A 20,193-nucleotide genomic window follows, 5' to 3' on the forward strand; every position below is an offset into this window, starting at 1 on the left:
AATAATTTTTAAAATATTTATATTTTCTATTTGAAAATTTCTAAAGGTTCTCAGTGCCAGTGCTTTATAGAAATATTTTGTTTCACATGCCAACATGAGTATATTGTGTCCATATAGCACATACATATTTAATAGTTTACAAAGATGAGTTGACTTTTTATAGTTTTTGCAAGTTTATGGTGCTTTAATTAAAGACAGTATTGTAAAATACAACGATTTGTTTAATGATGTTCTCATTTTGTGGATTTATTTGTTTTAAATAACTAATAGATTTAAAAAAAATTTCATCTGATATATCAACCTTTGTCAAACAGCATAGGTCAGTCGCTGCCTTTGACCTTACCAGTATGGCTCCAGCAATGTCATTTTGACGTGTCATTGGAGGAAAAAATTTTAACAGCGTCACTTCCTGAATATGAGTAAGGGAGTGGTCACGTGACATGGCTTCGGCGCTCTCCTTCTCCGACTACTTTTGATTTAAAAATATTATTAAAAATCTCGATTCTTATGGACGGGCTCTGAGGTTTTGTGAAAGATGGTCGTATGTCGGCTTTCGATCGATGCGCGGTGGCGCGTCATACGCGGCGCGTGGGGAACATTTCTGGACACAAAATCGTCTGTTTTGTGGGCTGCAGCGTCACGTGACCGGCACGCGCCTCGGGAAAGATGGCGCCTGGCGGTTAGAAAACAAGCAGCGCAAGCAGCGGTGACATCCTTCACACCGCCGCGACGTTTGGGATCCATAGAAACCGAGTGGAGTACGTGTTTGACTTATTGGACATAAGCTGTCAGACAGCGGGTTTGGTCTGTTTTCTGTTATAGTCACAATTTCGGCCGGTTTAGGGCCGCTATGTAAAGTAATATTGAGTTTTATTGCGTTTCTCGTGAAAGCTGAGGGAGTCTTGCGACTGGTTCACGCGCTAGGCAGCTAACCTGAGGCGAGCCGTTAGCGCACTTTTGACAAAGTCACTGACAGGAATTATTCGTTTAAATGTAATTTTTTGGCACGTATTCTGTTGGTCAGGTTCTTTTGGATTTGTTTAAACCCGGTTATACCCCATTTAAAGAGCGTTTGGCTCATTTTTTGCTATTTAAAGTTGATTAAACGGTTCGTGAGGGGAAATTAGCTAGCAACCACCGTAAGCAAGTCTGATGAGCTGTTACACCACATGCTGCATATATTTGACGATATATATATTTTTTGCTGTTAAAAGCGTATGTAGTTTGTGATTAACCCGCGATCTGTTTGTTGGGGAACCATTTAAACGTCTTCACTGAATATTTAGGACCAAAGAGCAGCACGTTTAATGCACCGGGTGTCTAATGTTGCGTATTTACAACCGTCAAATTCTACCACAGGTTATTGTTACTGCGTAATTTCAATGTTTTGAACATTTCAGAGATAGTTAGTTTTCTTTTGTTTCTAGTCTGGTTTATGAATGTGTAAGCTGGTTGACATTAACATCCAGCAGCAACGTCAGACCAGGAAGTCTAGTTGGATCAGTTTTGGCAAACACGTGTGAAGCTGAATGTTGTGGTGAGCCGTTAGCAGCATTAGTTTAGTATGTTTTTGCCCTCATGAATTCATTTCTTGACCAATTAGTGTCATTTGGATTTATATAATATATAGTGTTCAGTCGCAAAGGTCTAACATTAAAAACATCCAAATATATTCTTTATTTATCTTGGTAATGTGATGGGAAAGATGTGATCTTTAAGTTCGGTGTATGTCATTGTCTTTATGAAATATCTGTGTAGTTTAAGAGTACATCAAATTATGTTTGATGTTAGAAGATTAAGTGGGATGTTTTGCAAAGCAGATTCTCTTTTGTAATAATTATTACTATTTCTTTCTCTCTTTTAGACAATGGATCCTGGACAAGATTTGCTTCTGGCTGCTCTAAGTGAAAGTGGAATCTGCCCTAATGATCTGTTTGATGTTGATCCTCAGGATACACTTCCACTCCCTGCCTCACACCAGGTCATTTAAAACAAATACATGCAACATGATATACTCATTTTCATGCAGTGTAGTGATGGTTATTTTTTTTTCTTGACTCAAAACTAGGGCTGTGTATTAAGTTTTTACAAATAGTTTTGGTTATGATATCGATTTATTTGGCTATGGTACAGTACGTGTCAAGTTTTCTTAAGGAAAAAAGCTGTGAGCTATTAAGAGAAGCTTTTTAGTTGTTATATTACTATAATATTAAATGCTAAAATTAACAAGAGTCTAATTTATTAAATTGCTGTTGATTTTTGGTTATAATAATCAACACTTAAAACAAAACTGAGTTGCATACAAACATTTAAATTCCATATAAGCCAGTTTTTATATCAACTTCTTGATATAATAGTTTCTACTCCAATTATAAACATTTAAATGGTGGCTGTAATAAAAAACAAAATGATTAAAACGTACATTAAATAAGACATCACAAACAAGTTCTTTAAAAATGATTTTGTAATATAGTGCATATAGCCACATGCTCCCCTCTAGAGTTATTTTTTCTGTCGAGCTTCGGACATTGAATGGCTTTGCTGAGGTAAATGTAATGTTACGGACATGCTGTTTTATTGACATCTTTTTGTGGTTGAAACACTGATTGAGCGATTACCTGAGACATGATAGATTTCAATAAGTTGTATGGTTTCTGTCAACATCTTTTTTGATGTTTATTTTGTGCTATAACTAGTAATAAAGAGGAAGAGATAAGTTCACATGCCGAGGCGGCAACAGCAATCTGTCACGCAACATTAAAGAGCGTCAAAATGATATTTATTGTTTAAATTTTGCTGTAAAATTGACAGAATTTAAAAGCTGAGACTTTTTCATATCAAATGTAACAAAGCACCAAGTTTATTGCGATTATTGGATGGGATGCATGCTACAAATACTATTTAATGAAGTTTTGTTCATGCATCAACTGAAAACGGTTTATTCTACTTCTAATTCATCAAAATGAAGATTGTTTAAAAGAGTAATCGATATTGTCAACACAGCCTTACTCAAAACAAAACTGAATCTAAACGCAATCTTTCTCAAAGTAGCACATTTGATGATCATCATGAATTCTTCGTTTTCCTTTCCTTTTTAGTCAGTCTCATTAAATGCACTTGACATCGGTCTCAGTAATGAAGCTTCTGGAATTGTCAGAATTGAACCTGCAGTTCCACCTACTCCTACAGTCACAATCAGGGTAAGTGTTGCACGTAGCGTCACTGTATTTATAGACTTTTGACTAATGTTGTACAGTGTGGTCCAGCTTATTCTGTCCAAGAGCTTCCCACTTTGGCAGAAAGACCAATATATTTAATTAGGCAACCAACCAGAGTTTTTGTTTTCAGGTGCTGTTTAGGATCAGGTGTATCTGTATCCGATATAAAGATTTTTTTATTTTAAAAAAAAAAATCTTTTTTAAGTCTGAAAATAAAGCAGAATATCAAGTTCTGCTCATGTACACTTCTGGAAGTTGCATCAAGCCATCCAATCCGATTGGAACTAGTGATTCTTGCAATTTTTCTGTGCAATAAAATGCAGACTGTGAGTGAGCAAACTGTGGGCGGTCTGTCTGAGGCTACTGGTTGTGTAACATGTTTAAATTAGGGCTGTCAAGCGATTGTTTTTTTTTTTTTTTTTTTTTTAAATCTAATTAATTACATGATGTGGCGGTTTAATTAGTCTAATTAATCGCACATTAATTTTGGCTGAGAAATTACTCCCAAAAGATAATTTGAAGTCGTTTTTGTAAAGCATCAAATAGACATTACAGAAAATAGCTTCAGAAAGAAATATTTTGTTTGATTCAACATAGAAATTCTTACACATGAACTTTTGGACCATGAGGTTGAGTAAATGATGACTGAATTTTAAGTTTTAGGTGAACTATACCTTAATTTCAAATTTTCATATTCATTTAAAAAAAAGTAAAATGGACTCTAAATAAGAAACTAAAACTGCCAGTAGATGGCTATAAATGTCTTGATGATTAAGTCGTTCGTTATTCGATTCAAACGGCTGATTCATTCAGGAGTAAAGTAAATGGTTCTCTTCAGGCCTGTTGGACTTGAAGCGGCGCTGAGCGATGACATGTATGACTTCAAAGTAGTAAAGTACCACGAGAGCAAATACTTTGAAGTCATACACCGATCGGTCTGTGTAACGTCGCTTCAAGTCCAACAAGTCTTTTACGAATGGGCCGCTGAATCATTGATTTCACTCGGTTCGTTCAAAACACTGCAGTGCATTGAGAAGAACAGTTCTGCTTTTTCTTTAAATTTTCATTGGCAAAATTGAACAAAATAGACAATGTTGTGTCTAAAATAACACAATATTAACTTATTTTCTGAACTGTTGTATAAGATCAGAATTGCATAGTTTTTTTTAATATTTGACTGTAAAGCTCAGAATTACACATGCTGTATTAATCATATTCTGTGTCTTTGCAGGAGAAGCCTCAGCCCTCAACTACCACCTTCGTTTTAAATCAACTGAATCAGTTGCCATCACTGGGTACCATTGTAGTCACCAAACCATCAGCTGGGACCGCCTCCAGGCAGACCATCACAGTAACCAAAGTGGTACACACAAGTTCGACAGCACAACGGAGTTCTGCGTCCTCTCCCACCGTGGTCACACCCAATAATGATCAGATCAGGTTGAAGGACCTCCTCAGAACCAGCAGCCTGAAGACAAGCAGCCTTGGAGAGCTTATGAAGTTGAAGCCCCCACCTGACATAGCGCAGCCCGTTGCTACGGCAACAGCCACAGGCACAAGTGAGTGCTGGCAGATGTGCTGGACCTCGAGCGATCATCATGTTGTTGTTTTTTTTGTTTTTTTTTTTGCTTGTAAGAGTCTGTCGATGCAGCTGTCGGCTTTGTGGCACTTTCCAGATCTAACGCTGAGTGCCAGTTTTCAAGTGCCACCTCCAGCTGTCAAAACAAGAAACCAATGTCTCAAGTCACCTTTGAAGGCGTTAAAGCTGTTAGGGAATAGGAGACATATTTTTAGGTCCTTTTGTTTCAAGAAAACGTTTTAAATCTAAGCCATGTACATGTTGCTGCTAAAGATGGTTGTTAGTGCTCTTCTTTGTGCTTCAAACCGAACAGCTATCTGTTAATATAATAATTTTTTATGGTAACATTTATGGTGCACTTAAGTTTCATTGTTAAAGTTCTGAGCATTGACTAAAGCTCATTCCATAGAGAGACCATGTGGATGCAATCATGCTGTGTTTTCTTAATGTCAATGCTCTTCCTTTCAGAAATTATTCTGGTCTCCACAAAGATGATGAGCAGATCAGGTATGGGTAGGGTTTTAACTGCAGTGCACTGAGTCTGTTTTCACAGGTGCTTTCATGTTGTGGTGGGGCCGTATCAGTTCTGACAAACTGCTGTGGCTGTGTGAATATTTGTGTCTCTAATTTTTTGTCTCTGTTTTCTTCAGCGGAATTAAACAATGGCTTGAAAAAAGAAGTGTCCAGCAAAGATGTAGCAAGGATCTGGGTCAACGATGACATGAAAATGCGGAGCTTCTCACCTGTAAATGTAAGCTTAATTATTTATTTTTATTTGCTTATGTGTGATGAGGCATTCATTGAGGAGTTGAACTGTAAGTTTAATGTTATTGGATTTTTCTTTGTATTTATTTACTTGAATGTAGAAATTACCAGGAATGAAGGAGGAAGATGAACCAGAGGAAGAGGAAGAAGAGGAGCTGGGTCATGCAGAGACGTACGCCGAATACATGCCAATGAAACGTATGTATGATCGTGATCAGTATGCTTAATTAGTAGATTGTACACAGTCAGTAATTTCTTAGCATTAATTCAGTCATTTGATGCACACTTTCCTTTTATGTAAATGTTGTACCAGGGCTTGACATTAACACACGCCAACCCTCCAAATGCGGGTGGATTTCAGCAATGGCGTGTAACGCATTCACTCCTGCTAGCCACTTTGGCAGGTTGAATTTTATATATAATATATACATTCAATTGTAGTCTTTTAAAAAGGCATCTGAAATAATAAACTAAGTGCAATTGTGTTGTCAAAATAATGATTTTTTCGATACATATCCGATAAATATCTGAAAAGCTTCCAATACTCATTTTCCGCTGAATAGATACATGATACCAGCTGCTCTTTCTTGTGCTCTCATCACTCCGACAGCGAGTTGACACACAAACCCGCCTCCCCTCACTTACTCGTTTCATTTGCTCCAGATGAATATTGTTGGTGTTACAGGGCTTGAATTTCGGTGTGGAATTGTGTGTATTGCACATATTACTCATTCCCATAGATTTTGTGCTCACACCCAAAGTGCGCTCGCATAAAGCCGCCTCTCAGTACTAAATTGAGTTCTTTTTCACTGCTTATTGAGCTTAAACAGACAAATACACATAAAATAATGTCAAAATGCTGGTCTTGGCAAGTATTAACGTGAACACAGTGAGTTATGTTTTAAGTGAACATAAACAGTTGAGAAAGAACGCATGTGTAACAGTATAATGGATCCGTGCGTCAGGTCTTAAAGTGACAGCAGCCTAATATACCTGCTGCCAAATTATGAGATAATATGAAAAATATCTATATGGCAGTTTTTCCTCATGCTATCGATGTGAAAATGGCTAATAACTTTGGAAAACCACTGGACACAGTAGCTGGTGAGCAAAAAAGTTGATGTCAAGCCCCGGTGCCAACAGATCCATTGTTTTTCTGGCAAATTTGTAAAGTTAGTCTCGTTTCTCAGTGAGAATTGGACTGCGGCACCCTGATCCTGTGGTGGAGACCAGCTCTCTGTCCAGTGTCAACCCGCCAGATGTGTGGTACAGACTTTCCATTGCAGAGGAGACCATCGATAGAGGCTGGTTATCTGCCCTCCAGCTTGAGGCCATTACGTATGCTTCTCAGGTTTGGGCCTTTTTACATGTTGTAACCTTTAAAATGTATTGGCATTTAGGAAGCAAATTAGTTCACTTATGCAGGTCAAATCATAATTATGTCAAACTTTCACAAATAGTTTACTTTTTTGTTTTTTGTACAGCAACATGAGACATTCCTACCAAATGGAGACCGAGCAGCCTACTTGATTGGAGATGGAGCCGGTGTTGGAAAGGGTAGAACCATTGCTGGAATCATATATGAAAATTATCTTCTTGGCAGGAAAAGGTCCCTCTGGTAATCACTTGTTTTCTTTCCCCTTCAAACTGCTTTTTGGAGTGTAATTGTACCATTATTCATGCCTTTTTTCCCCACTGGTCTGTGCAGGTTTAGTGTCTCAAATGACTTGAAATATGATGCAGAGAGGGACTTGAGAGACATCGGAGCAAAGAACATTCAGGTCCATTCGCTAAACAAGGTACATTAAGTGCTTCTTAGACAACATGAGATGTTTGTGTATTTCGAGTAGTACATTCATTCTTTCCACACGTCTCTCTTTCAGTTCAAATACGGAAAGATCTCATCGAAACACAATGGGAGTGTGAAAAAAGGTGTGATCTTCGCCACATACTCGTCTCTGATTGGAGAGAGCCAGTCTGGGGGAAAATACAAGACTAGATTCAAACAGTTACTGCACTGGTGTGGAGATGACTTTGATGGTGTTGTATCCTTTCATGTTACAAGGAAGAGGGGTTGTTGTAATACCAAAAAGTCATTAGTCGATAAATTCACGATTCTCAGTGCAATAATTTTGGTACTACATCAATCTGACATCCCTAGAAAAACATTAAATGCTCTAGACCAGAAAAACAAGTGAGTTTCATTGCATATTGACTGAACCTGCAGTGAAGCACTTCACATGGTGTGATTGTATTCAGCTCTCTGGTAACTATGGTGACTGATTCCCTTGACTGAGCGTCTCAGATCATCTTTGATGAGTGTCACAAAGCCAAAAATGTTTGCCCTATTGGGTCATCCAAGCCCACAAAGACCGGGTTGGCAGTTTTAGAGCTACAGAATAAGCTGCCAAAAGCCCGAGTTGTGTACGCAAGTGCTACAGGTATGTGACTGTGGATGTTGTATTTTTAAATTTTATGTAGGAACACTAAGCAGTGCATTTATTTCCATTTTGCCATATATACATCTGTTGTATGATTTTGTGTAGGCGCATCCGAGCCCCGCAATATGGCCTACATGAATCGCCTTGGGATCTGGGGAGAAGGAACTCCGTTTAAGGAATTTACAAATTTTATCCAAGCTGTTGAGAGAAGGTGAGTTTATCAGATCAGAGAGTTTTTGTCAGTGACCTTGCTTTTTAGTAACAGCCTGCATTCTCTCAATATTGAATGCAACCCTTTTTTGGTTGGTTTATTTTAGAGGTGTCGGTGCCATGGAGATTGTTGCCATGGATATGAAGCTGAGAGGAATGTACATCGCTCGACAGCTGAGCTTCACAGGCGTGACGTTTAAAATCGAAGAAGTTCCTTTGACGCAGAGCTACATCAAGATGTACAACAAATCAGTCCGCTTGGTGGGTAAAATATCAGCTAAAACCAAAGTATTATTATAATGATGCATAACTTTATTAATGGCAGAAGCCAGAAACATTTAGGGTGTGTTTACACTTGTTGTCCGGTCTTTTGGTCCGGACCAAAAAAGAAAATGATACATGGTTCGCTTAGCGTTCACACTGTCATTTTTAACACCAGACCTAAAGATACCAAAAAAAAGGGTTTTATGACATATATTTTGAGACGGAACTTACCGAACAATGCAGTGTGTGCCAAAAACCAGATATGTTTGAGCTTTCTGTTCTTTTTAAGGGCCTTTCACACTGAGCGCGATTAAGCATCGCAAATGATGACGCTCTTGAATTGAAACAATGGATCCCTATGTAGCTATTCACACCGGTTCTATCAATCGCGGCGTGACAAGGCAAGATTTTTTTTTTCTTCCGACCAGTGTGTCGATCACATACCTGGAGCCGCTGCTGTTACACAAAAAGGGTGAGATTGGTGGCGCTGTTTTGAAAACTAGTGTAAACACCGAAAAAAAAAGTATTCCGGAAGAGAGAAGAAAATGGATGCTGAGTTCTTTTAATCATTGGTGGCTGAGAACAGATTTATTCTGACATGTTCTTTGTACAGAATATAATTTCTATTAATTTTCCACTGAATTATGCGTTATATGCGTACTGAATTATATATCTGAAGAGCTTGAAATGGTGTTCAGAGCACTGTTATCTTCCGTGCGTGTCTGAGTCAGAGAGCTCATTCACTTTAGAGCTGTCAATCATATTATGTGATCATAACTCTTGCCCTTCCAAATGAAGACGAGATGTTCATTTCCTCATTCTGAGTTCTGCACGGTTCTACACATAAACAAGTTTCTACAGATGAAACATGAAGCCAAATAAATATATGATTACGACGATATATGTTCTGTATGTGTTTTTCATGCGGCTTGGGGTATTTTTATAATGATAAAGAATGAGAAATGGTAAGGAGGTATAGCATCTAGTTTGTTATAAAACACTGCAAATGATGCACTTCTGCCCACTTTAGATCTCAGTCGGGAGTTATTACAAGCACTCGATGATGGTGTAAAGTGAGGCTTGAGTAAAAACATAGTAATAATCTCATTTGTGAGGTGTAGCTTAATGCTAATTGTATCTTAGCTAATACACCTGTTATCCAGCTGCAATATTTTATGATGTACTTGCTCAAAAGAAATCTTATAAGATCTTGTAAACATTAGAGTTTGTCTTTCTGGCTTAATACCAAACTTTATTTATCTTAATTTTCAGATGAGGTTAAAGCCAAATGGGAAAACCTATACATACATACATACATGAGGGGAAAAAATGTATTTTCGGTCAGCGCCTCCTATCGTGCAGGCGTAAATAAGCTGACACACATGGCACACATATTCAGATAAACCGCACTAACAGAGCAATCGCACCAGAGTTCGTTTTAATCGAACCAAACCTGCTAAGTGTGAACACACCCTAAATAACCAAACTCTTTATTTTGAAAATGTGCAGTGGGTCAGTGCAAGAGAGAAGTTCCAGCAAGCCGCCAACTTGATGGATGCAGAACAACGAATGAAAAAGTCCATGTGGGGTCAGTTCTGGTCAGCTCATCAGAGGTTCTTCAAGTACCTGTGCATTGCCTCTAAGGTCCGAAGAGTGGTGCAGCTGGCCCGAGAGGAGGTTAAAAATGGAAAGGTTAGATTAGGTGTTCGTTTGTTACAAAAGAGCTTTCAGAGAGAAAGAATTGCAGTGACTTTGGTTGTGCTGACCTCTTAACATTCTCTGTAGTGTGTGGTGATTGGTCTTCAATCAACTGGAGAAGCTCGAACCCTTGAGGCCTTGGAGGAGGGAGGAGGCGAGCTCAATGACTTTGTCTCCACTGCAAAGTGAGTGTAATAATTTTTCAGCAGATTTTTTTCATTTTAAGTATAATAATTCCTTTATAATTGCCTTAGTCTGCAACGGATAAAAATGGACAAAGTGATTTTGAATGATGTTTTTTCAACTAAAAATATGTATGCATGATCCTTTAAAGGGGTGTCCTACAATCCCTGGTGGAGAAGCATTTTCCTGCACCAGACAGACAAAAACTCTTCAGTCTTTTAGGCATCGACCTGAGTGCGAAGAAAACGCCTTCACCTTTAGAAACCACCACTGAGCAGAAAGGCAAAAAGAGGAAAGGTACTAGTTCACTCGTACATTAAAACCGCAATAGAGATGCCTTGTTATATTTAGCAGTGGTTTCTACCCTGAAACTATGAGCATATCTCGATGTTGGAGGAAGTAAAACCACTCTTGGGCTTTTAGATTACTCAAATTGAAAGTGAAGGTTAGTAATGGTTTTGTTCTGACCATTGGTGACTCATGTTTACAGGTCCAGAAACTAAGAAGCAAGTGAAGAAGGCTCGTAAATCTGGTGGTCTGTCTGGTTCCAGCTCAGATGAGAGCAACTCTGATGATTCGGACAAGGATGCAGAAAGCGATGACAGCTTCAAGTCGGTCAGCTCAGGGGAGGAGGATGAAGATGACTTCAACCCGTTTAAGGATGATTCCAGTGAGGATGAGGAAGATGGTGAGAATTTGTTAACATGCTACACCCAAGATGATGTAATCAAGTCACATTTATTTATATATAGCGCTTTGTGCAATGCAGGTTGTTTCAAAGCAGCTTCACATTAATAAACAGGAAAATAAGTACTAATATTGTAAAAGAATAGTGTCATTAATCAGCTCAAGTCAGTTCAGTGTTGATTCAGTTCAATAAGGGCCTTTTTACACCTGGTCACTTCATGTGGTTTCTCTGATCGGATAACTATCCGATTGTAAAAAGACAAGGTGTAAATGGCGTCCGAAATGCTTTCAAGATGGATTTAAATCCGATCACTCAAACCACTTTAGGAGGTGGTCTGAGATGCATTCTAGATGAAACTGGACAAGTCTAAATGCATCTGGTTGATGAAACCATGTATGTACATTTTTGTAAATAAACGTGTGAGAGCGTATTATAGGCTATATGACACGTTATAGCCAGATATGACAGCGCTACTGTAACGCGCTTCGCCCTTAGCTGAGTATCTCTTCAGCAAAACTGCCGCAAATGAACAAGTTACAATCATCTTCATTAAAAGTAGTCAGACTAAATGATCTTACCAGAGTCTTTGATCTTGAAATTGGCTGATAATAAATAAAATACAGCTCATATTGGTAGCTTTCGTTGATGTGAACTCCGTTAAATTTGCATATAGCATGGGAATTGAATATTGGATTTATATTTGTTTTGCAGAGATATATTTATGTGCCAAGTGTAAATGGAACCATTTTAACAAATCCGATAGCTATCCGATCAGTAAAAAAATGCATGAAGTGACCAGGTGTAAACAGGCCCTATGTGTCAGTGTTGCAATGTTCATCAATTATGAAATTAATTCAATTCAGCAATGAGCAGCTCTACAGAAGGGTTATAGTGTCATTATTCAGCTTAATTCAGTTCAATGTTGATACCATAATAATCAGAAATATTTAAATGCTGCCTATTCTTTGAAACTTAGATCCGTGGCTCATCAGAAAAGACTCTAAAAAGAGTAAAGACAAGAGGAACAAGAAGAAGAAAAAGAGCATTGATCCAGACTCTATTCAAAGTGCCTTGTTAGCCTCCGGGCTTGGGACAACCAGACCCAATTTTACAACCCCCACCATCAAACCTTCAAACAACACGGTTACTGTAGGTAAGTGACCAGTGAGCTCTTCTTTAGACCAAGTTGTGAGATAAACCTGAATAATTAAGAACATCACTGTCCAATGAATTAATACTAATAATCATACCAAACAATTGTATTGAAGCCAAAAGTGAGCCAGAGGAGAGCAGCTGTGTGACCAGTCAGGATGCTGTTGAGGATGCCCAGCGGATGAAGAGGGACCTGCTGGATCGACTGGAGCAGCTGGCAGAGGATCTACCACCAAACACGCTCGATGAACTCATCGATGAGCTGGGAGGCCCTGATAACGTCGCAGAGGTTGGTCTGTTTGTAGAGTGTTTTTGTGTCAGCCACACTATTTAAAAAAATCAATGCCATTTTTAAACGTGTGCGACTTATGCAATACAGATGACTGGCCGCAAAGGCAGGGTAGTCAGCAACGATGATGGCAGCATTTCCTACGAGTCTCGATCAGAACTTGACGTCCCTGTTGAAATCCTAAACCTCACAGAGAAGCAAAGGTTCATGGATGGAGATAAGGTATGCTGCTTTGATTTTACGCACATCTGTGTAATGTTTTGATATTATGAACAACATCTAAACGGTTCTGTGTTCACCTTGATAGAACATCGCAATTATCTCAGAGGCTGCCAGCTCTGGTATTTCTCTTCAAGCCGACCGCAGAGTGAAGAACCAGAGGAGGAGGGTGCACATGACGTTAGAGCTGCCCTGGAGTGCTGATAGAGCTATTCAGCAGTTTGGTGGGCATATATATATATTATATATTTATTAATGTTTGAGGGGAAATAAATAAATGCACATTTGTCAGTCATACATAAATGATATGGGTATGATTTCTGTAGTAGTACTGATTAATAACTTAAAGGGTTAGTTCACGCAAAAATGAATATTCTGTCATGAATTACCCTCATGTCATTTCAAACCCTTAAGACTTTCGTTCATCTTCACAAATGAAGATCTTTTTAATGAAATCTGAGAGCCTACGTTACTACCACTTTCAAGCCCCAGAAAGGTAGTAAAGATGTCATTAAAGTAATCCATGTGACTCCAGTGGTTTATCCTCAATTTTATGAAGCGACGTGAGTGTTTTGTTTGCGAAAAAAAAAAAAAAAATACAATTTACCACTTAATTTACAAAATATTAATCTAAAACAAAATATTAAATGCATTTACGAGAGCACCGGGACACATGCATGTTGTTCATGCGAGACCAGACGTTATTGTGTGAATGAATTTTTTTGTTTTGTTTTTTTTTAAATAAAGTGGTAAATGTTTTTTTTTTTGTGCAAACAACACACTCGCTTCGCTTCATAAAATTGAGGTTAAACCACTGGAGTAACATAGATTACTGATGTCTTTACTACCTTTCTGGGGCTTGAAAGTGTTAGTTGTGTAGCTGTCAGTGGAGGGACAGAAAGCTCTCAGATTTCATTAAAAATAGTGTCATTTGTGTTTTGAAGATAAACAAGTCTTGTGAGTTTGGAACAAAATGAGGATGAGTAATGACAATTTTCATTTTTGGGTGAACTAATCCTTTAATATGTTTTTAAATTCACAACAACCAGGTTATGATGTTTATCATAATTAAATCCAATTTATTTCAATGGTCTTCGTTTTTAACTAATTTAATATTGCTTGTTCCACAGTTTAACCATGTTAATACTTAATAAATTTTAATTTCCACAATAAATAGATTAATGCTGATCCTAAACAATTTAAATAAATGTGTTTTTTAAAATGATTTAGATAAAATAAAATTAGATGCAAGTAGCACTAATTTTTTTTAAGTGCAGAAATCTTTTTTTTTTTTTTTTTTTTTTTTTTTTAAACCTGTTTCATTTATTTATTACTGACAAATATACATCACACTGTTTATTAGTTTGTTAAAACTGTAAACCAAGTACATGGAAATTTTATATGCAATTCAAATAACGCATAAATATATAAAATATCAAATTTGTATTTGAGTTTCCAGTTCACTGACTCTTTGGATTCATTGCAAACAGGTCGAACACACAGATCCAACCAGGTCACGGCACCTGAGTACGTGTTCCTCATCTCTGAACTCGCTGGAGAGCAACGATTCGCCTCTATTGTCGCCAAACGACTGGAGAGCCTGGTGAGTCAGTCGTGCACATTCTGCATGCTAATGGGGGTCAGTTTTAATTTTGTAAGCCTAATTGTTTGTCTCTCTCAAATAGGGTGCTTTAACACACGGAGACAGAAGGGCCACAGAGACGAGAGATCTCAGCCGATTTAACTTTGACAACAAAGTAAGATTGGATTACACGCCCTGTCAGTATTAAATAAGGCTGTTGCTAGACTTATTCACTGATGTCTTTTCACATCCACAGTATGGCAGAAATGCTCTGGAAATAGTCATGAAGTCTATTGTCAGTCTGGACTCTCCTTTAGTGTCTCCACCTGCTGACTTTGATGGGGATTTCTTTAAAGGTACAGTTGAATGTCTTTAACAATAGGAAAGTCACTGGAAACCCATCAAATTTAACTTAATCTTAATACCCTACATATTCTTTTTCAGAAATCCGCAATGGTTTAATCGGAGTGGGGCTGATAAATGTGGAGGATAGATCTGGTGTTCTCTCACTAGACAAAGGTGAGAGATTTTTCTAAAGAGTCAATTTCATCCTCAGTTTTTCTTTTTTTTTTTTTCTCACAAAATGTTGAATGTTTCAAGACCCAGTAAAACAATGTTTTAATTTTCTCATGTCACATACCTTTTTTTTTTTTTTTTTTTTTTTTTTTTTTTTTATAGACTACAACAACATTGGGAAGTTCTTGAACAGGATTCTTGGTATGGAGGTCCAGCAACAAAATGCACTCTTTCAGTATTTCTCTGACACTTTGAGCGCTGTCATTCAGAACGCCAAAAAGACTGGAAGATATGACATGGGAATTTTAGGTAAGAAGGTGTTTTAAACATGACTAAAGTCTCAAAGATCTAATGAAGACCCCAGTTTTTCTTTTCTGTGTTGGTGAATTTGTTTATATATATTTTGAAGCTGGAAGTTCTATTGGAAACTAATCTCAAAGCTAACAGACTAAAATGAGGGGCTTTCGCATCAAAGAGTTCTAGGAACTCAGTTATAGGAACTAGCCACTAGGATAGTTCCTAGAAAACTAATTTCCCCCCTGGGCTGTTTTCCTAGTTGCATTCACACCTGCCGTAGGAACTCTGAAGCGGCGTCTTTAAGCTCAGCATTTACAAACGTCAAAAACCAATGAATGGAGGAAGCTGTGATCAGAGCGGTTTGTTGTGTGTCGTGGGTTTTGTGATAATGGAGATGGAATGTAAATGCGTAATTTACACAACTCAAAGAGCAAAAAATGGGGCTAAGAGACAAAATCTCCTTTAACAACTTTCAGTATTATATACCATTGAGGCGGAGAAAAGAACACAACCCCTTAGACAACAGGTAAATGCCGTTATCGCTGTTTTTCCTACTCTGAAGTAGGAGCTAATTTAGTTCCCCCAAAGGAGTTCCTAGAACTAAAATGGTTCGTAGTTCCTGCGGTGCGAACACTCCAGAAAGCGGATACTTCCACCAATAGTTCTAGGAACTATGAAAAAGTTCCTCTGGTGCGAAAACCCCAATGGATTTTAGTGTGATCTTAAAATGTAGTGAACACCATTTTAGACTTGAGGATTAGCTGTTTTTATTTCCTTTTTCAGTTTGAATGTATTTTTTGTTTCTTGCAGATTTGGGCTCTGGAGATGAGAAAGTAAAGAAAGTTGATGTAAAGAAATTCTTGACACCAGGATATTCCACCTCAGGGCACGTGGAGCTCTATACAGTACGTTTATATCCATACTAAGAACCTGAAATAGATCCACCTTTATGATGCCATTATTAGTTTTTGTTTGAGGTGTCTGTTTAATTGGATAATGTTTAAATGTGTTTCTGTGTCTTCAGGTGAGTGTGGAGCGGGGAATGTCATGGGAGGATGCCACCCACGTCTGGGCCGACCAGAATGGACCAGATGATGGTTTTTATGTCCAGGTGAGGCCTTTTTTTTTTTTTTTTTTTTTTTTTCTTTATACACCCCCTGTCAATTCACTTAACCTAACCATTTTCCGTTTCATCTTAAGGTGCGGAATAACAAGAAAATTGCCATCCTTATAAAGGAAGTCAATCCCAGAAAGAGACTCTTTATGGTGTACAGACCAAATATCGGAAAACAAGTTAAACTGGAGACTTACGCAGACCTCAAGAAGAGAAGTAAAAAGGTATTACATTACTGCTGCTTATAAGATGCAATTTTATTGCATTCTTAATGTTTTTGTTTCAGCATCAGAATCAAATTATAACTTTACCAGCCATGAATGTATTTTTAATCAGCTGTATATATGAATTTTGCTTTAGCTCAGTCAATATTTTTATTGACACACCGCACTTGTTATTGTGTCATTTGAAGCAGCTTGTTTTAGCCAAGTTGAAATGGCACCTTAACGTGGCAAAGAAGCCACCCCACAAAAATATCCCAAAATCAAAGTGTGCATTCCTATCTGCTGCTTTGGGATAAAGTTGCTTAAGACATCTTGTAAAACTTTGCCATTCTCACACACAGCACATTGGGACAATTACAGCCTCCTCTACGGCAGCCATGATCAAATCTTAAATATGATCTTCAGATGTTTTACACCAGCATTGGAATCACCACATGAAGTTCAGGCTTCCTAGTTTAAACCCAGTGCTGCCAATTTAGCGATTTTTATCGCTAGATTTAGTGACTTCCCCACCGCTTTTGAGTTTTTTTCAAAAGCTTAGCAACTTCTTGGACAAACCTTATCTAGATTCCGTGACTCGTCCATTCTCGCATTCTCCTGTATGACATCATCTAGCGACCTTTTTTTAGCTACTTTCAGTAGCAATTGGAAACACTGTTTAAACCACTTATAAGCCAACGTCCAAAATCAAAAGTTTGCTGTCTCATTTGGCAAGTTAATTTTAGACCCTGTCAGCACCCTGCAGATTATTTCATATCATTTCTTCATCTCAAAATAGGTCCTCTCTGATGATGCCAAGCAGCACTGGATTGATCAGTACAACTCCTCGGCTGAGGTCTGCTCGCACGCGTACTGGTAAGTGCTTCAGAAATGAAAATCCAAAAGAATCACGCAGTTTCACTTGATTCGTGAATCTCATCTAGTCGGACATCAAGTTTGGAAATGTTGTCACGAGTATCACTTTCTTTTTGACAGGCGAGGAAACTGTAAGAAGGTGTCAGTGGGGCTACAGTGTGAGATCGGGCTGCGGTGCAGGACATACTACGTCCTCTGTGGTTCCGTCCTCAGCGTGTGGACCAAAGTGGAGGGCGTACTGGCTTCAGTCAGCGGATCCAATGTGAAGATGCAGATTGTACGTTTGAGAACAGAGGATGGGCAGAGAATTGTGGGTAAGTTGTCAAACAGATGTGTTTGTCCTTTTTTATATATTAGGGGTGTTAGGAGACGGCTCACGAGAACGAGACAAGATTTTTACACAGTATTTTATTTCCTTTATGATGAAAACATGACTAGAAAAATAGTCTGCAGGTGCATTTGAAATGTTTTAACTAATCATCTTATAATGAATGTCATTTCAGTTCTACTTTGAGTATGAATTATCATATGCAGTAAAAGACAACAATACTCAAGCACTGTAAAAGATTTTGCCACTGACTGGCTTCTCTCCTGTATGATTTCATATGAGTCTCAGACCTTACTGTACATGATTTATGAGCTTCTACAACTTTTGACCTCCTTTCCACAAACTGATCATAGAAGAAAAAAAATAAATAAATATATATATATATAAATAAAAATGAATAAGTTTTCTCTTAGTCTTATTAAGTGCAAACAATAATTGCAACCATAATCAAAGTACTCTCAATATTCAAAGTGCAAACAGAGACCAATTTTTTCTTCAAGCATGATACAGAGCTGAGAGATGGTTACAACTACACAACCCAGTCCTAGATGGGAGATATTTGCATGTATCAGGGAGCCGCTTTCAAAATGCAGGGTATTGAAATCGCATTTTACTTTTGCTTTCGTGTGTACTCTGTGAATAGGGAGCGGCGGTGCTGAGCGTGTATTCTACAAGATGTCGGACGCTTGTGCTCTGAATGTAGCGGTGGCATATTCTATTCTCATTTCACCCTCACACTCAGTTATGGCAATATCACGAGACTGTGATATTGCCATAACTGAGTTTTTAAATGTGAATCTTCCATGATGTAACTGAGTTAGCAAAGTAACGTCAGAGGTGGAGAAAATGACACTACTATTCAAAAGTTTAGGGTCATTAAGACTTGTTTTTAAAGAAATTAATACTTCTATTCTGCAAGGATGCATTTAATTGATCAAAAGTGACAGTAAAGACATTTTCACATAAATATTAAGTAGCACAACTTTCTCCAACATTGATAATAAAAGTTTTTTGAGCAGCAACTGAGCATACTAGAATGATCTCTGAAGGATCATGTGACTGAAGACACATAATGATGCTGAAAATTCAGCTTTGATCACAGGAATAAATTATTTTAAAATATTACAACAGAAAACAGCTATTTTAAATTGTAATAATATTTCACAATATTACTGTTTTTACTGTATTTTGATCAAATAAATGCAGCCTTGGTGAGCAGAAGAGACTTCATTCAAAAACATTAAAAAAATCTTACCAACCCCAAACTTTTTAACAGTAGTGTATATTGTGGTTATAAAAAAACAAGCAAAACTATACAAGCTTAATCTCAACTCGTTTTCTTTTTTCCTGCTCAGGTCTGATCATTCCCGCCAACTGTGTGTCGCCCCTGATCAACATCCTGTCCTCATCAGATCAGTCTCAGCAGCTGGCTGTGCAGCAGCAGCAAATGTGGCAGCAACTTCATCCGCAGAGCATCAGCCACACCGTCAACACATAGCGTGACAAACGCGCCCCTCACTTTAGGGCAGATGTGGCATCGTAAGCCAGCCAGCCACCCTTCCTCCTCCGGCACACTGTGAGGAAGACAGTGCTTGTGTCGTATTTAATATTTCAGGGTTCGTGTCCAAAGAGGACTCATTGCCAAAGGAGCTTGCTGGACTACAGAATCGGAGCTCTGCGCGTCAGGAAACCGCACTGAGAAGGGGGCGAAACTGGACGATATTTGGTCAGACTGTTTCCTTTTCACAACATCCAGTCGGCTAAATCATCGCCTGTGCTTTCCATCGACACACGTGGCTCTGTGAAGTCACACACACTACTATGTACACAGGACAGCGCTCAGGGGTTACTCTCAATCGAGTTTTCTTTTTCCATTCTCTTTTTTCTTTTTCTTTTTTTTTGTCTCATTTTAAACGCACGCCTCCCTTTAGCCTTGTGACCCAGCATGTCTTGGGCATGACGCTGCTTGTTTACCACTCAATACAGTCCCTGATTTGAAAGCAGGAACACTCTGGCTCACCGACGGGTTTAAGCGGTGTAAACCCAACCCTGAAGACTTCATCAGAAATTTTGCATGATTTGACGAACCCATTTTTGATTTTGTTTAGTTTCTGGAAGCGTCTGAGAGGGTTGATGTTTTCGCTGCTTCCCGCTGTTGCAGTTTGAGTGTTTAATGCGATTGTAAACTGGAATGTCTTCTACAGAAGGCCACATCAATCAATGCTTTTGCTCAGTTTTTCTATATTTCTTGCTTTTAATAATTTGCTGTCACACGTGTTACTTGGGATAAAGAGCTCCCGAACCTCATTTCTGCTGTAAATGTTGGAGTTTGACACATGCTCGGTCTCTCTACTATATCTCGATGTATAGTTGCATATCTGAAATGTCATGTTTTTTGCTGAATTGTAGATGTTTGCAGCACTCTGAAGACAATGTCATTCATCCTTGCACGAGTTGCACTACTGATGGATCTGTTGTACAAAGAATCTATGGATAAATTTAACTGATTGCAAGATCTCTACCTCTTGCATATGACCAATAAATCTTGTGGATTACATCTATTTCAATGTC

At 38.2% G+C, this 20,193-nt stretch overlaps 1 protein-coding gene across 7 annotated transcripts; it reads left to right on the forward strand.

Annotated features, from left to right (window-relative positions):
• The first annotated feature begins 411 nt into the window (after positions 1–411).
• On the forward strand, positions 412–20,179 carry sbno1 (strawberry notch homolog 1 (Drosophila)). Of its 7 annotated transcripts, none has more exons than XM_051908680.1 (33): positions 412–758; positions 1,865–1,981; positions 3,099–3,200; positions 4,450–4,777; positions 5,266–5,304; positions 5,448–5,548; positions 5,664–5,760; positions 6,753–6,913; positions 7,047–7,180; positions 7,271–7,361; positions 7,446–7,607; positions 7,868–8,003; positions 8,109–8,214; positions 8,321–8,474; positions 9,987–10,169; positions 10,263–10,360; positions 10,510–10,655; positions 10,849–11,046; positions 12,023–12,199; positions 12,315–12,487; positions 12,578–12,709; positions 12,795–12,930; positions 14,197–14,309; positions 14,392–14,463; positions 14,545–14,644; positions 14,733–14,807; positions 14,967–15,113; positions 15,912–16,006; positions 16,126–16,212; positions 16,302–16,439; positions 17,218–17,294; positions 17,415–17,608; positions 18,978–20,179. In XM_051908680.1, the coding sequence occupies exons 2-33, from the start codon at positions 1,868–1,870 to the stop codon at positions 19,118–19,120; spliced, it is 4,209 nt and encodes a 1,402-aa protein (XP_051764640.1). In that variant the 5' UTR covers positions 412–758; positions 1,865–1,867; the 3' UTR covers positions 19,121–20,179. The 7 variants fall into 7 exon arrangements, with proteins under 7 accessions (XP_051764640.1, XP_051764644.1, XP_051764643.1 ...); XM_051908681.1 differs by lacking the exon at positions 412–758 and adding an exon at positions 786–804; XM_051908682.1 differs by lacking the exon at positions 412–758 and adding an exon at positions 1,519–1,537.
• The last annotated feature ends 14 nt before the right edge of the window (positions 20,180–20,193 follow it).

This window comes from Ctenopharyngodon idella, chromosome 10, assembly GCF_019924925.1.
Source record: "Ctenopharyngodon idella isolate HZGC_01 chromosome 10, HZGC01, whole genome shotgun sequence".
Taxonomy (NCBI): domain Eukaryota; kingdom Metazoa; phylum Chordata; class Actinopteri; order Cypriniformes; family Xenocyprididae; genus Ctenopharyngodon; species Ctenopharyngodon idella.